Raw genomic sequence first — 17,533 nt, forward strand, 5'->3', positions numbered from 1 at the left:
CCTCGATCCTCTTCACCAACCTGGTCTCAAAATATTATCCAGACCATTCTCTCCTCTCTTCCCAAGGCCTCTTATTTTCCAGCTCCCTCATAACTTCTTTTCATGCTCACCACCAGGACTCTAGCATACCTTCGATTTTCTGGAACTTCCTGCCTCAATATTTCTGGCTACCTCTTCTTTGACCACCTTTAAACAATTCCTGAAATCGCACCATTTTAGGAATGCCTACTCTGCCACTGCCTAAAAACTGAACTTTTAAAATATACATCAACTCATCGCTCCACAGTAACTACCTTTTGTATCACATGTAATATCCCTATCAAACCAGGATACAAAATAGAGGGTGGGGGCTATTAGAATAGGAAGGTACAGACAAACACACAGGTTCAGTTTTTCAACTCTACTATAAATATGTTCTTGTTGTTGAGCTTTCCTATCTCTTCCTACCCCTTTAACAAGATGAGGGGAAATTTGCCCAGATACGATTTGGACAAAATTAGACCTGACAATTGTTCTGGCCCTTTCCCACTCTATCTCACATTACAAAAAATGGGGTGAGTTGGGCTTAAATCAAAATAATATCTCATACCTTTTTAACTTTTTATGGACCTGCAGGTTATGATTTGTGACTGAAAGAGCTTCCTTGTTCCTCACTCCAATATTCTATGCCGGTATAGCTGGGTAAGAGTTACACCACTAATCACAAGCATCCTAACACAGACTTGTACTGCAGAAGAAGTGGGGGTATGTCAAACCAGTTTGGTTACTGATTGCTGTATATCGAGTACACTATGTAGAACTCTGGTGCCTACTGAACTACAAAGTCATATTTGCACAGCTGCAGTAACGGAAAACAAGAGGTAACATTATTAAAACAGGGGTTGTTAGTAAATTGTCTATCTGAATGAATATTTTTATCTGTAATGTCATTTGGACTTTAAATACACACTTTTCTTCTCACATACCTCCTTTTATTCCTGCTAATTAGCTTTGTTGCTATAATCTTTTATCCACTTCTCCATTCTTCTTCCACTCCTAATTAACACAGATTCTTAAACCTATGCTTCTCACCCAGACCAATACCACCCCCCTCCTTAGTTGCATACCCCTGCCAGCTTAAAAAAAAATCTTTTTTGAAGAAATAGGTTATTTATTATTGTAAGCTACACTAACACATGGTATATTATCAAGCTGCTGCTGTGTATGATTTCAGATGCTTTGTTTTTTTTCATTAGAGCTCTAACAAAAACATAGCATTAAACTACATTGTTTTAAATTACCAACAAAATAAAAAATTCATATGAGAATATAGAAATTTTGTCAATAACAAGCCTTAAAAGCAAAAAACACCAACCTTTCTGTGGTTATTGACAATGTAGCTTATCCAGATCCAGTTTCGTTTTAAATGGCTATAGAAACTTGAGTCAAGGCCACCAGCTCCCAGTCCATCTCCAGGAATCGATCCATCATCTACCACTTCTTTGCTTCCCCTTCAATATAAAATGCATCAATTATTCTCCCAGTCTAAGTTTTCATTAAACAAAACTTTTATAAAGGAAATGGGATAGGACTAATACTACTGTATGCCTACCTAAGCACATCACCCACAGTTCCCAATAACTTAGAAATTTTAAAATGCCATTAATATGTCCACATTGGCACTCCCTCTCTGAGCTTAAATGGTTTTGTTTTTCTGATATGCAAGAGATAACAGGGAGTTAACAGGATTTTGTACTCTATTTAAAATCTTCTTCTTAGTATCCATTGAGTAGTAGTACCGAAAGAATGATCATAAACACAGAGTGGTGGAATTCAAGAAAAGGGTTTTATGAGCAGTACAAAAATCCAGTTTTCTTTCTAGTCTTCAACCTTAGTGATATCTAAATGCAGTGCAACTAAAGGGTGGACAAAACAGAGAAAAACCACTAATAGGCCCCAGGAAGAATAACAGAAAACTGGGGACTGCCAGCAACTCAAGAGCCGCCTGAAGGACCTTATGGCCGAAACTGGCAACAGATAAGGTCAAAAAATCCACCTGGAGTACACAGAAAATGTGTGAATAGAAGATCAGGTAAAACTGTAAAACAGTTTTACAGCCTTGTAAAACTGGGAAACAGACAATTGATGCTGAAAAGCGCCAGAAGCACGCACAAATGTATCAGGGTGCGTCTTGACAGGAAAGAGAGAAACTATGAGCTTAGAAGACAGTCTGTCTGAGCCACAAAGAGATAGTAGATGCACTATAAAATCCTTTTACCTGAGTGAAGGGCACAGCTGAGATCTTGATTTCTGACCGTGGGGTTATAGTGCCAACTTCAGGTGTAGGACGCAAGGCAAAAAATAAAAGCAGGGCCTAGGTATGTCCCCTGATGGGGGAAAATCCCCCACCATCTGCTAGAGGAAGCCAAGTTAGCCATGAGCGGTACATACAGAACAACCAGAAGGGAGGTTGCAGTGCCCTTCTGTTCACTGAACAAGTACATATGAGCTCTTTGACCATTGGGACATGCCAAAGCAGAGTCTACTGATGGGTGAGAAAAAAAAAAATTCTCCCAAGGCAGAATAGAGCAAGTCTTCTGTGAGATGTGCCAGCTGCGAACAGAATATGAAAGCTACCCTATAGGAGAGGTCCCTTCCCTGAGTAAAATACAAAGGCCAGGTTCACCCAAATATATTTTGTTAAGGCCCAGAGGCCTCTATTAAGTAGCTTGGAACGAGTCAGACATTTAACTGAGCAACAGTTGCAAGGAACCACATGTATATAACAAAGAGAAATATGTTTCTTAGGCACTGGAGCTGTGACTGAAAAACAAGGAATCATGTTCTGGTTGAGGTAAGATGCCTAAACCATGAAAGCAAGGAAAGAGGTTCTAGGCTTCAACACCAATAGATCCTTACATAAGCCTACAGAGGGTCTATAGGCCAAGGCCGCAAGCTCAAAATAGAGGAATATACAGAATAGGTTCAAAGGAGCAGGGGCACTGAGAGAACCAAACCAATCCAATTAAGTTACAAGAGAGTGTAGCAGAGGAACTACAAACAATATAACTTATAACAAAAAGCCTTGACAAAGAATGGAAGGCCAGAGAAAGCACCAAGATATCTGTGTCAGAACTTTGTTGATACAAACATGACTGTAAAGAGGTCAGGAACTTAATCACAGAGTAATTCTTCCTTAAAAAAAAAAGGAACAACCTCTGTCAAGTGATGGTAGAATCTTCAGAACATAAACCACCCAACATTCACCACATAAGAACACCAACTCAGTGAAAACCCTGTCTCCAAGACCTGAGTTGTAATAGCCCAGCAAGTAGGCTTCACAACCATGAGCTGGATAGTAAATAGGTATATGAAATAAAAAAACAGAATATCTGTGAAAGGACGTTCAAAAGAAAGTTGCCTGGGCCAAACTGGTACTATGAGAAATACAGAAATGCCCTCCATCTCCGCTCAGCTGATCAGACGAGGTTGAGGCTGAAAGCTAGCAAACGTGAAGAGCAAACTGTACTAATGTCATAAAGTCACCAGAACATTCACTGCCCAAATAGTGGATCCTGTACTTGGAGGCAAATCTGACCAATGCGTCAGTCGACTCCAGTGACCAATACTCTACATCCGGCGTACCTCCCCTGCAAAAAAGGGCCCGGAACACCAAAGATCCAATCTCACACTCTGGGTTCTGTCTGCAGAAGGAACCTTCCCATCATTCACTCTTGGAAAGGAAATAGCCGGGGCAAGGTTGGAGAGTGAATTCAACCCAGGAAAGAAACCCCTTACTGTCCTTGCGACGGCAAAACCACTGGTTTCACCCCAGTGGTAGAAGTATGCTTCAGTTGTGCTGTCCTCTAACTGAATTTAGAAAGGATGACACTCTAGCCAAATAGCCCGTTGCTGCAGGGACAAGCATAGTGCTCATTTTACCTGAATGTTGAGTGGGAAAGGAGATAGCTCCTATGACCAAGTTGACCCTTACACCAAGGGTGTCAAGACCCTCTTTCTAGCCTGGCACTTGCCATAAGAATCTTTCAGTAACTCAGGAAGGAGCACCCCAACACCAGAGCTATATACCTAGCCAGCAGACCAAAGAAAACTGGTCCTCAGGGAGAGATGAGTCAGCTCGATAAGGATTGAACCAGAGTCCCAGGAAAAACAGATAGCATGTGCAAGGGCTGGAATATAGCCAAATATCCTTAAAGGGCCCTAGACCATCATGCCAGTTGCAAAGTAAGATGGCTCCTGGACCACAGAGGTCAATTTCAGAAGCAGAGCATTGGAATTTTTGCTTGGAGAAGGTGATTGTAGCCGTATTAGTGCATTTGCGACAGAAACAATTGAGTACTGTCCGTGATACTTTTTTTATTTGCACTAACATACAATTTTGAGGACAAGCTTTCGGGGTATGTCCCCTTCTTCAAGGTCTAAGCAGTACTATTAAAAATCACAAAGTTTAAGCAGAATGTTAGAATGGATTGAGAGAAAAAAAAAAAAAAAAGGGCACAGATAAGATACATCAAAAGTGAGGGGGGGAGGGGGGATACAACACTCACACAGAGGGGGTCAAGTTTTAGCTAATAGATAGTCATAAAGCTGTCGGATAGTGGTTGAGGAATCCCATGTCCAAATTAAGACCGTTATCTTTAGTGTCAAATAGAATTATCATTCTTAGTTCAAATGTTTTTCTTTCCTGGATGGATTTAAATTTTCCTTTCAGAACTAAAATATTGAGGTCTTCCATATTGTGGCCTGGTTGTGAGAAATGGTGTCCTACAGGTGTGCAGAGGTCATCTTCTTTATGTTCCTTGATGGTATGTCTGTGTAAATTCATCCGTGTTTGCAACCTCTGTCCTGTTTCACCAACATAAGATCCTTTGCTGCATTTTCTGCACTGGATAAGGTATACAACATTACTGGAGGTGCAGCTGTATGATCCGGAGATATTGAAGATCCCTTTTGAGTGTCTGACACTTTTTGATGGATTGATTTGGTTGCACAGCTTGCAGCGTTTCTTATTGCAGGGTTTGCTTCCATTATTTGTGGCATCATAATCAGAAGGAAGTTTCCTACTGATTAGTTTATTTCTGAGGTTGGGGGGTTGTCTGAAAGCCAGTATTGGGGGTTGCTGGAATATTTCTTTCAGAGTTCCATCCTCTGTTATGATGGGTTGTAAATCTTTGATTATTTTTCTTATCCCTTCTAGTGCTGGGTTGTATGTAGTTACTAGAGGTACACGGTTGTTTGTTTTTTTCTCTTTGTACTGAAGCAGATTTTCCCTTCGGGTTCTCAAGGCTGTGTTTATGCTGGTGTTGATAGTTTTGTCCTTGTAACCTTTCTTATGGAAGGCGTCTGCTAGTGTCCCAAGATGTTTATCTCTGTCTCTTGGGTCAGAACATACTCGGTGGTATCTGATGGCCTGACTGTGTATGATGGCACGTTTCGTGTGTTGGGGGTGGAAGCTAGAACTGTGGAGGTAGTTGCATCTGTCAGTGGGTTTCCTGTATATTGAGGTGTGAAGCGTATCATCCCTGATGTATACTGTGGTGTCTAGGAAGTTGACCTGTGTGTTTGAGTATTCCATTTTTAGTTTGATTGATGGATGAAAAGTGTTCATCAATGAGTAAAATTGTTTTAGATTTTCTTCACCTTCCGTCCATATGATGAAAATATCATCAATATAGCGAAAGTATCATACAGATACTTTCGCTATATTGATGATATTTTCATCATATGGACGGAAGGTGAAGAAAATCTAAAACAATTTTACTCATTGATGAACACTTTTCATCCATCAATCAAACTAAAAATGGAATACTCAAACACACAGGTCAACTTCCTAGACACCACAGTATACATCAGGGATGATACGCTTCACACCTCAATATACAGGAAACCCACTGACAGATGCAACTACCTCCACAGTTCTAGCTTCCACCCCCAACACACGAAACGTGCCATCATACACAGTCAGGCCATCAGATACCACCGAGTATGTTCTGACCCAAGAGACAGAGATAAACATCTTGGGACACTAGCAGACGCCTTCCATAAGAAAGGTTACAAGGACAAAACTATCAACACCAGCATAAACACAGCCTTGAGAACCCGAAGGGAAAATCTGCTTCAGTACAAAGAGAAAAAAACAAACAACCGTGTACCTCTAGTAACTACATACAACCCAGCACTAGAAGGGATGAGAAAAATAATCAAAGATTTACAACCCATCATAACAGAGGATGGAACTCTGAAAGAAATATTCCAGCAACCCCCAATACTGGCTTTCAGACAACCCCCCAACCTCAGAAATAAACTAATCAGTAGGAAACTTCCTTCTGATTATGATGCCACAAATAATGGAAGCAAACCCTGCAATAAGAAACGCTGCAAGCTGTGCAACCAAATCAACCCATCAAAAAGTGTCAGACACTCAAAAGGGATCTTCAATATCTCCGGATCATACAGCTGCACCTCCAGTAATGTTGTATACCTTATCCAGTGCAGAAAATGCAGCAAAGGATCTTATGTTGGTGAAACAGGACAGAGGTTGCAAACACGGATGAATTTACACAGACATACCATCAAGGAACATAAAGAAGATGACCTCTGCACACCTGTAGGACACCATTTCTCACAACCAGGCCACAATATGGAAGACCTCAATATTTTAGTTCTGAAAGGAAAATTTAAATCCATCCAGGAAAGAAAAACATTTGAACTAAGAATGATAATTCTATTTGACACTAAAGATAACGGTCTTAATTTGGACATGGGATTCCTCAACCACTATCCGACAGCTTTATGACTATCTATTAGCTAAAACTTGACCCCCTCTGTGTGAGTGTTGTATCCCCCCTCCCCCCCTCACTTTTGATGTATCTTATCTGTAGCCCTTTTTTTTTTTTTTCTCTCAATCCATTCTAACATTCTGCTTAAACTTTGTGATTTTTAATAGTACTGCTTAGACCTTGAAGAAGGGGACATACCCCGAAAGCTTGTCCTCAAAATTGTATGTTAGTGCAAATAAAAAAAGTATCACGGACAGTACTCAATTGTTTGCTTGGAGAAGAAACATACAGCTTAAGCTTAATCTAGGACAAGCTCCTAATCCTCCAAACAGTTAGATGGGTCCTGAGACAATCTCAGAAGTTCCAGTATTCTCCTGAATCCTTCCAAAGCCCATACTGTTCTCATCATAAATAGCAAACAGCTCCTGAAATAACAGGAAGTCATTAAAACATGCCACAAGGGAGGTCCTGAGAATGCAGCCAGGAAGTGTGAGATGCGTGCTAGGTGTGTGAAGCCACGCCCCTGGCAGGACCAAGTAATAGAAACTACAGCAAGTGAGGGAAGTGTTGATGCACTAGTAAATGTAGACTCCAATTATGCCTATTCTCAGATATCTGCAGGGCCAAAAGGAATCCCAGAGGTGACAAAAAGTTTTGGAAGGAAATTTCGGTGATTAGACTTTGAATCTTTCAGAAAGGAAAAGATTCACAACAGAAATTGTCAGCGCACTATCAAAGTGGGGTGTCAGAATACTAGGGGATAAGGGTATAGGACTGCTAAATAATTAGTGAAGAGTGTTCCAAAGCCTCCCAGACCCCATGCAGAGTGTGAGTGAGTGTGTGAGTGTACACATAAAATTTTAGCTCCAATGTGAATACAGAGTAGACTCTTACGGGACTCCATAGCACTCAGCAGCACAAAACAAACATGATGCAAGCAGGACGGCTCCAAATGCATTCAAATTAAGTTATTGGTATCTGATTCATTAAAAAATATAATTTTTTGGCTGTATTTCTCCTGTGGATCACAGAAATGCAGTTCGTTCTGCACGCCTGTGACTTGTTTTCAGCTGACAGCGGGCTGAAGTCCGCTGCCGGCTGACGCCACTCAGCCGGTCCAGGCTGGGGAAGGATCCCGACTTCAAAGTCGGGATCCACCCAAGAGTCTGGAGCAGCATTTGGCTCAGTCTCTCAGTGAAGCGCTGAGAGCCTGAGCCAGTCGCTCCCTCCCCCTCCACAGCCGAGCGTTCCAGTGAGTGCTGGGGGGGCTGAGCAGACAGTGTTGACTGACAGTCCCACTCTCTGCTCAGAGCAGAGAGGAGAACTCAGCAATCAGCAGTCATGTGATCGCTGAGTTATCACCCTTAGACCTGGCAGGGGGCAGACGCAGCATCGGACTGATGTTGCATCAACCTAGGTAAGTATAAATAGGGAAAAAAAAAAGCCCTACTTCTCTTTTAAAAACATTCCCGTTTTGCTGATAATATTGTAATAGGGAATACTATTCAGGGGACTTTTAAATAGGTTTCTGACCAGGATGAAACGGTCTTCCCTTTTCATGTTGTTGGTTTATATTATGGTTCCAGAAATTATAGGAATTTACCACGGCCCCCTTGGACCTGTGTAGCACTCTGCAACTGACCACACTCATTGAACTTCATACCAAGGTGAGTGCCCAGGCAGTATCCAGTGCCAAAAACAATATTACATGCTGTCCACACAACATGGGTTCCAGCTGCAGTTACAAGGTATTACCAAGGATACACAGCTCTGGATGCACAGTTTCTAATGTTATAGCAAAAGACAGTAAACAGTTGTTTGAAGAATCCGAAACAGAAGAGCTGATTAATGAATTCAAAATAAGGGACTGTGCACGCAGGCTCTGAGGAAGGAGCAAGTCCCCGAAACGCGTTAGCTTATCAGAGGTCCAGTGTTCCTGTGGAAATTACCGTATCAGGTGGATCTGACATTGCTGTTTTTTATGATGAACTTTTATACCATTGTCTCTTGCGAGTACATCACCATCTGCTACTTTTATCAATAAATGTCATTTAAGTAATGCACTAGGTTGGTGTGCCCTCTGTTTGTTTTCTGTGCATCTAGTGTTTTGGACTCCCCCTGTCCTTTGAGGGCAGCAAGGCTCGTAACATCCAGGATCTCCATAACGGATCCATAGCTACATCGAGTTCACCCCCAAGCGCAGGAGTATTTGTGTTAATTAGTTGGGAAGCAGCGGATGCAAGGACGGATCTGACATTCGTGTGGGTATAGATGCATGGCCCCACAAGCAGACAGTGTGAGTTCAGGGACATGCATTCACATGGATGTCAAGTTGGGAGCAGTGGCTGTGTCCCAATTGATACCAATGGTACTGCCTGCATGGGAATACACGTGCGCATCACTGTGCAGCTAAAACATGGCCCTGCAAATATGTGCGGTTGAGCTCTAATTCTACTTCCCACCAACCACCCCCCTTAAGCTGCAGTAGGCAGCAGAAAGGGGTGTTTACACGCTGGAGCTGTGATGCAATGCATGCAGTTGTGGTGCATTTGTCTGCAAAAATGGAGTTAAAAGAGGTGGTGAGGAGGTGTCACATCACTTCCTCACTTCCTGCCAGTAGCCTCGGGAGATTTAGACGCTGTTTAGACACCTGTTCCCGCACCCACAGCATAAACGCACTGCTCCTGCTCATTCTGAATGGCACACCCATGCCCAGCCCACAGCGTGATCGCGGATGCAGGAAATGCATGGTCAAAAAGATCATACGGTTTCCCTGTGGATGCGATTAGGAAAAGGTGCATGCGTCTTTTTTTTGTTAAACACGGGCCGCTGGCTACAGCCAGCTTTCCCTCCTCATTCCCGCTTTCCATCTGGACAGCTGCAAGCTCTGCAGCCGGTGAGAGGGTGAGGAGGGAGAACTAGCTAGCATGGGAGGGGGGTTTGCACTGAAGTGGGAGTCACAGCTGTGTTCTCCCTCCTCGCCTCCGCTATCCATCCTGACAGCTGTCAGCACTGCAGCCAGTGGGAGGGTGAGGAAGGAGAGCCGGCTAGCAGCACTGACTCGGTGGGGGAATGGGGGTGCCATGGCGGATGGGGGAGGCCGGGGGAGTCACAGCAGTAGCTGTGGCTCCCATGCAATTACCGGCGGCAGGGGCAGAGGAGGGAAGCTATTAACTGCATGGCAGCCACAAAGGATTACATAGTAAATTACATAGTTAACCTGGCTGAAAAAAAAGACAAAAGTCCATCCAGTTCAACCATAAAAAAAAAGTTATAATCCTACACCCACAGTTGATCAAGAGGAAGGAAAAAAAAAACAGCAAAGCATGATTCACTTTGCTCCTTCAGGGAAAAAAAACCTTCCTGATCCCCCGAGAGGCAATCTGATATTCCCTGGATTGACTTTACCTATAAATGTTAGTATCCAGTTATATTATGTGTATCTAGGAAAGAATCCAGGCCTTTTCTAACTGCTTCCTGACCGCCCTATAGCAGAAATACTGCTACAGGGCGGCACGGGTGCGCAAGTCACATATATATACGTGACTTGCGATCCCGTGGTGTTCGTGGCCAGGGGGGCACGAGCGCACTCTCGGCGACACGCTGGTGCCGTGATTTGATCCCCAAGGGATCAATCAACCGATTTAGGTCAGTGATGTTCGGCCTTAATCGGATGATAGATCCCTGTCCTATCAGGGATCTTCCTGTACCTGTGTTTACACTTACACAGGTACAGGAAATGATGAAATCTTCTCTCTCTCTCTCTCTCTCTCTGCACCGAGTTCACTATATGAACCACTGATGTATTTATACATGTTTGTAATATCCCCCCTTAATCTCCTCTTTTCAAGAGTGAATAAATTCAGCTCCTCTAATCTTTCCTCATAGCTGAGCTCCTCCATACCTCTTATCAGTTTGGTTGTCCTTCTCTGTACTTTCTCCAGTTCCCCAATGTTCTTTTTGTGAACTGGTGCCCAAAACTGAACTGCATATTCTAGATGAGGTATTATTAAGGATTTGTACAGGGGTAAAAGGATATCACTCTCTCTCTGGAGTCTATACCTCTTTTAATACAAGAGAGGATTTTGCTCGCTTTAGAAACCGCAGCTTGGCAATGGCATTAAGCTTGTGATCTACCAGAACTCTCAGATCCTTCTCCACCATTGATTCCCCAAGTTTTACTCCCCCTAGTATGTATGATGCTTTGGCATTGGTGCTGGGGGGCACAGATTAGGGGGCAGAAGGGGCCAGCAAGGGGGGGAGGTGTTGCAGCTTAGAAGCTAGGGAGGAGATGTGAAAGGGAAAAGGCAGGGGGTGAGAGGCACAGCAGTGGCGGTGGGTAGGGGGTCATATTTTAAGTTAAGTGCTTGTTAGCTGCTAATTGGAGCTATTATTTTATTCAGCAAAGACTGATGATCATTTCTGCTATAAATTCATGATCACTGAAGTAAGGAATACCAGGTCCATACGGTAGTTTGTAACAAAAGTAGGAATGTGAGGAATGTCATGTCTGTACGGTGTACAGACCTGGCCAGCTGGAAGCAATGCTGTAGGTCCGTACACTGTATGGACCTGCCAGCGAAACGGTTAATGGGAAAACACATGGGCACAAGTAAAACATGTGAATTTTACTTCATAAAAATGCATTTCAATTGGAAATTTCTTCTAATGTGGCTGGATTACTTTAATGCGCTGCAGTTCACAGTGTTTTTAAAGGAAAACTATAAGGGCCCCTTCACACTAATGTGCCTGCATTACCACTCCTACAAAGGTGTGATGGTCCATAGAGATTAAATAGAAGAATTCTCTCATAAAATTGTAAAGTGAAGCGTTTCACAATAACATTTGTTCATACATTATAATTCCTCATGCACACTGGATGTTTTTACAACTGCTGTTTTTGGCTTTTGACGTTTTTTTTTTTTCTTACAGCCAGTAAACTCCCAGCATGTTATCCTATGTGTCCATGCACACATAGACTGTAATCAGCGTTTTTTGGCAGGGGTGTTTTTTGGCTATAAAAACCCCCCAGAACTAGTGGGTTTCTAGAGAAACTGGCGTTTTATTTTACTTTTTTTGAGCAAAAAAAACACGGTCAAACACTAATGCAAAAATGGTAAAAAAACACTGAAAAACCCACTTTTTTAATGTGACTTTAAACAGCTAACGTTACCAGCGTTATTAAGACGCCCGGTGTGCATGGAGCCTTATAATTACAACCCCGGGTAAAAACATTAACATGAGAAGTAGCTGATCCGACTGAATTACAGTAAACACTTATTGACACTCTTCTTCTATTTGCAATTATGCTGCAACATAAAAAAAGAGGGATACGCGACTGCCAAAAAAATCACTTCACTGTCAAATTTGAGAGAAACAATAAAATCTGGCATTTTTTGATTAAAGTTTGATAGAAAACATGGAACATACATAACACTCTCTAGAATGTTGCACTTTCTCTCCAGATTCTGTCTTTCTTCAGACTCTGCATCCATATCTTGTCCTGGCATATTATCATGTTCTGATGTGTTAGTTTTCTTTCCACGAGGGTTGCGTACAACTCCTATAAAATAAAACAAATCATACAGATTATAGATATTGAAAATAAGCCCAGTATTGCCAGGGGGTTTTAAACACAGACTGATTTTTTAGAAAACGGTGTAAAACTGGGAAATCTCTAACAGAGCATTAATAATAAAATTGATAGAAGAAAAAATGTGACTACATTAAATGTTTGTTTTACTAAACTGTTAAAATGTCATACAATATTATATGCAGTATTCTCCCACTGTAACTTTAATAAGCCTGTTGCAGGATTAGGGTAATAAAAGAATAACTATCACTAGTGCTGTGTCGGGTTCAGGCTAGCTGATGTTTTGCTACACTGGTAAGTCAAAAACCCCATTTTCAGATTTACTCTTTACCACTGAGTTATATGCAGCTAACATCAAGTGACTGAACAATGGACAAAATAGCTGCTGAGACATTCCGCATATAACCACTTCCACCCCCAGCTAACCTCAATTTTTGCTAATATTCTTAGATGCTGGATCCCTTCCCTCTGCTGAGAGAAGCTTACCTGCTTACCATGACTTTATACTTTTTCAATCTACTGAACTTTCTATCAACTTGGCTGCTTCATAGCTGAAACTAGGAATACCCCTGTGGGAAGGGCATACCTACACAGGGGTTTTCAAGTTTGGGCTCTGCACCAGGTAGACCATGGCTGTAGACCTGTGCAGCATTCTGTAGTAACCTCCCCTCTATGCACTGGATGCCAAGGAACAACCACAACAGGATCCAGTGCAGAAGCAGCATTACAGTCTGGCACTGCATCTGTACATACAGTAAGTGTATATATAAAAATAAACCTAAAGTGCCACGCTAGAAAAATTTATTAAACATTGTAAATGACAGAACATAAAAAATAAATCTAGTGCTAGTGTACACTTATTGAAAAGAAACAGCCCCAGGAGCAAATAACAGTGATGTGAATTGCCCCAAAATAAGGAATGAGTAAGTGAAAAGAATCTTGAATTATCCAATCGGTTGATATTTTGGACACCAAGACACCTTTAAGTGCACCACCACCTCTTTGTATAAGGGAAACTCTTACTAGAGTTAGTGAACTCTTTAACCACAGAAAGAGTCAAAAAGGCATGTAGGTCTTAATGGTCCCTGCTAGGGGAAATGGGCATCCTCCAGGTCAACACTCTATCCTCATGGGCGTCCCCTCAGCAGATGAAGATTCCTTGTGCTCACATATGGGTCAGCACGATTTCTTGTTTGTACATTAAGTGTATATATTCATAATTAACCAGATAAGCTGCACTTTACACATTGAAAGGCTATGCAAAGGCAAATACTTTACCCTTGGTATTGTGGGCTAACCTATTTAGGCTTAGTTATCCAATTAAACATTTTAAAGGAGCTTACCTGCAAATCTACAAGGATTATAACATGCATGTTGTCTGATTAAAGGGGTCCTAAAGATTTAGGGGATGAGTTAAATGTTTATGTCCTTGTTTTTGGTAAATTTCATTTTCAAAGGGTAAATTTTTACCTGTTTAAGGGTGATAAATAACACAAGTTGGCCGTAAACAATACAAAAAGTATCCAATGATGATAATTAGAAATGAAAGGGGTCTTCGGTTTTTATAGGGTACTTGTTTATGGTAAATAGCATTTTCAAAGTGTAAGTTGTTTACCTAATTAAGCGTGGTAAAGAATGCCTTAAACAATACAGGAAGTATGTGAACAACTTCAAATGAAATATATGCCTGTAACTGTTCTAGGGCAAGAAGAAATTTGTCACACATAAGATCAAAGGTGCTGGTAGAACCAACCAATCAGATTGTTCTACATTTAGGTCCATGAGAAGAAGCTGTATATGAAGGAAAGATTTTGATTGCTGATGCAGTACTATGAAAGGACAGTTCTAGAATAGTATAAATCATTTCATTCATGGATGCTACCAAGGTGCAGAATACAGAATGACATATATGCTGGATGGGTGAAGTGATTGCCATGACAGAAAAGGACTGAGTACTTTGAATGGGACTCTGAAGGCTTCTAATCACTGTATTAAATTAATAAATATACTGTTGGATTTTGTAATCTGTTCTGGAATCCAACAAATGCTACTCTCTGGATTAACCAAGTTGCTGCGGAAAATTTGGATGGATTGGAGGTTTGTGTGGCACTGGCGCACTCCTGTTTCCATAGTAACACTAATAGTGATATCAATTATTAGTCATTTACACCACGGGGTCTGGGTGCAATCACCCAAGGAGCAGCCAAGGAGTCAAACAATCCACAGGCTGCAAAAGCTGCAGTGACTATGATGCAGCCAAGTTGCTAGATGATTCAGCAGTGAAAGTTGTAAAACTGCAAATGCTTGGGTACGATGTTTAACTGGGGAATTATTATTTTATTGTACTTAATGTGCTAAACTAAATAAGGCTGTGAGTTTACGACTACTTGAAAAGTGTGGACAGACCCAAGTGGCAGCCTTGCAGATCTCAGAAACTGATACCGAATGCTGAAAAGCCCATGACACACAGATCTGGTAGAATGTGCTTTACCAGGGAAGGGAGGAACCCTATACTTCACAATATAAACCTTAAAGTGTTACTAAACCTACAACAGTAAAATCAGTCTGTATATGCAGCAAAGCATGCTTAGTATACTCGCTGTGGAACCTAAGGGGTTGATCCTCTGCATTGTGTAAAGACGCTGTTATATCCTGACTTCTCTGATCCTCCCCTCCTTCCAGTGTCCCCCTGTTATCTCCTGATAAGATATATCATGTGGAGTCACTCTGCACATGCCTAGGTTGGTGTGTATTGTTAGAAAGGTTTTTTTTTTCATTTTTCTTGGGAGTGCGCATGCGATTAGCACAGGGCCAATCAGCACTGTCCAGACAAAGGTCAGGGGTCCTGCATACTCCTAGAGCAGAATGAAAACTCCTCCTACAAGAAGCTTTAATCAGTGCAATGCTGAACAGTGATAGAAGTCACAAGACAGCTCTAACTGCTGATGAGAAAAGGTATTTAGCAGTTTATATTTACTAACATAATTGCATTTCCATGTTCTGTGTACTGTGGGAGACCAGATATAGTGAATGCAGGATCCTGGGTTTAGAAACACTTTAATGATAACTTGTTTGATCCACCTAGTAATGGTGGAGTGAGAGGCTGGGAGAGCCATGTGGAAAACTTCATGAACCGGGAATCCAACTTGTTAAAAGCAGGTAAACTCTTACTGCGTGTACCACGTCCAGACAGTGAAGACAAATTTTAACAATACACAAACAGAAGGTTTGTTCTAAATGTATCAATTTAATTAAAAACAAGCAAAGGAAAGGGTTAAAAAAAACACTCCTAAGGATGAGAGTAAATGGGCATATCATCAGTCCTTATTTGATGGCAAATCTCAATGGACAGCGGGTGCATGGATGGATGAGATGTATCCTTAAAACAGCTCTGCAGGACAGGTGGAATAGAGATGCAGATTAAGTCCGTATAACAGGCTGTAACTTCCTCCAGTAGAAAATATAGCCGCACTGGAACGCAAGCCAGCACTAGGACCAGAATCGGAAGTGACGTCGGGACAAATTGACGTCAAAACATGATGGGTGGTAACATGTTTCGTAGCCCACAATCGGTTTTTTTGGCGTGATGCTCTCCTGGGTTTTCTTCGTGATCACATTGTCACCAGTACCATCTTGAAAATGTTTTGTCACAAGACCCTTTGGAGATTTGGAGTTCTTGGATGTAACATTTTTCTGTATTGATGAACTTCTAACAGCATCTGTCCACTCCCTGCTGCTAAGCTGCACTAACAGCAACTGGCAGGAAAACTTGTATAGTGAAGAAAAATTCCTCTATGATGTTTTGGAGGAATTCAGGAAGGAACGATATTATCCTGATGAAGGTAGAAGGAAGAGACTCTCTTCAGGGAAAAAAATGCTTTAGGTCTCAATACAACCCAGTCCTTGCACAACACTTAGGTGCTGTACAGGATAGGGCCGCTAATTTGGAGGCGATATCCACAAAAAAAGCCATCGTACAGGTGTGATCAGACAAGGAAATATCACCGATAGGTTTGAAGGGTGGCTTTTGAAGGTCAAGAGAACAAGACTGACATCCCAAGTGGACACAGCGGAACAGACAGGAGGAGAGATATAAGCTACTCTCTGAGAGGCCTAATTATTGAGTGAGAGGCCAAAGGTCTCCAAAACAGACTGGCCAAGGTGGAAATTTATCCCTTAAATAGTACTCAAGGTTAACTTTTAATCCAGACTGAGATAAGCTCAGTCAAGCCACTGACTGAGAAGCAGAAACACTTAACCTTGGGGCAGGAGGGCTGAACTACCCAGAAGAGCCCATGGAGCATCTGCCAGAGGCTGTCAGAATACTATGTCCTCCAAGGCCAATTCAGTGCATGAGGGTCAGCAGAATGCCCTTCTTTATTCTGCAGTAGGAGAGGAAAAAATCTGGAGTGATGGAAAGCATAGATCTGAGATTTGGTTGAACTGATCCCACGACACTTCAGAGCGTCCACTGCAAATGCCAGGGAACCCCTCAACCTGTTGTTTATTGTGCATGCCAAGAGGTCCTCACCTGGCATTCCTCATCTATGGCAGAGTCCATTCCCACGGATCAAGACGCTGATGACTGACGGGCTGGCAATTTTCCATGACTTAAATATGGACAGTGGACAGGGTTGGAACAAAAAATTCTGCCCTTGAGAAGATCAAGTCTGCTTCTTTTGATAATTGATACAAGCCACAGTCAACTGTATTCTGAGTTCTACAATGTTGATTGGGAGATGAGCTTCGGCTAACCAAGTACCATTCACCAAGATGTTCAGGACTGTTCCAGGTACTCCACAACATGACTTTCCATGAATGTAGCAGAGCCAAAACCAGTGGAAGAAACCAAGGAGGCTGTGACTAGGCCAAAGTGGGAATATACAGATAGTCATCCCATATGTCTAAGGAAGCCAGGAAGGATGGAGGCAATGACTGACTTGGCATTTGCCATGTGTGTGAAGCTTTTGAAGCTGAAGAAACAGAGTTTTTAGACCTAGAATAGGAACTGGGAAGAAGCTCAAGTGAAAACATTAAAAGTGGCATTTGCAATGTGGTACAGGGATAATAACCTCTTGATTCAAAAGCTGTTGGGACTGCAGAAAGCAGAGCCATTTACATAGCAGAGGAGGCGACAAGTTGCAGAGCATAATGTGTGGTA

The 17,533-nt window shown here is 42.0% G+C and overlaps 1 protein-coding gene across 2 annotated transcripts in view; it reads right to left on the reverse strand.

The window, feature by feature from the left end:
- The window catches only part of GTF3C1 (general transcription factor IIIC subunit 1), a 199,708-nt gene that overhangs the window by 83,170 nt on the left and 99,005 nt on the right, over positions 1-17,533 (reverse strand). For both annotated transcript variants that reach the window (XM_089691990.1, XM_089691993.1), the window contains 2 exons: positions 12,210-12,342; positions 1,355-1,490 (listed from right to left, as the gene is read on the reverse strand). In XM_089691990.1, coding sequence (XP_089548116.1) covers positions 1,355-1,490; positions 12,210-12,342 — 269 coding nt within the window. The remainder of the gene's footprint in view (positions 1-1,354; positions 1,491-12,209; positions 12,343-17,533) is intronic.

Source organism: Staurois parvus, unplaced genomic scaffold (genome assembly GCF_062004578.1).
Source record: "Staurois parvus isolate SC_StPar_1 unplaced genomic scaffold, SC_StPar_1.0 ptg000022l, whole genome shotgun sequence".
NCBI classification, from domain to species: Eukaryota; Metazoa; Chordata; class Amphibia; order Anura; family Ranidae; genus Staurois; species Staurois parvus.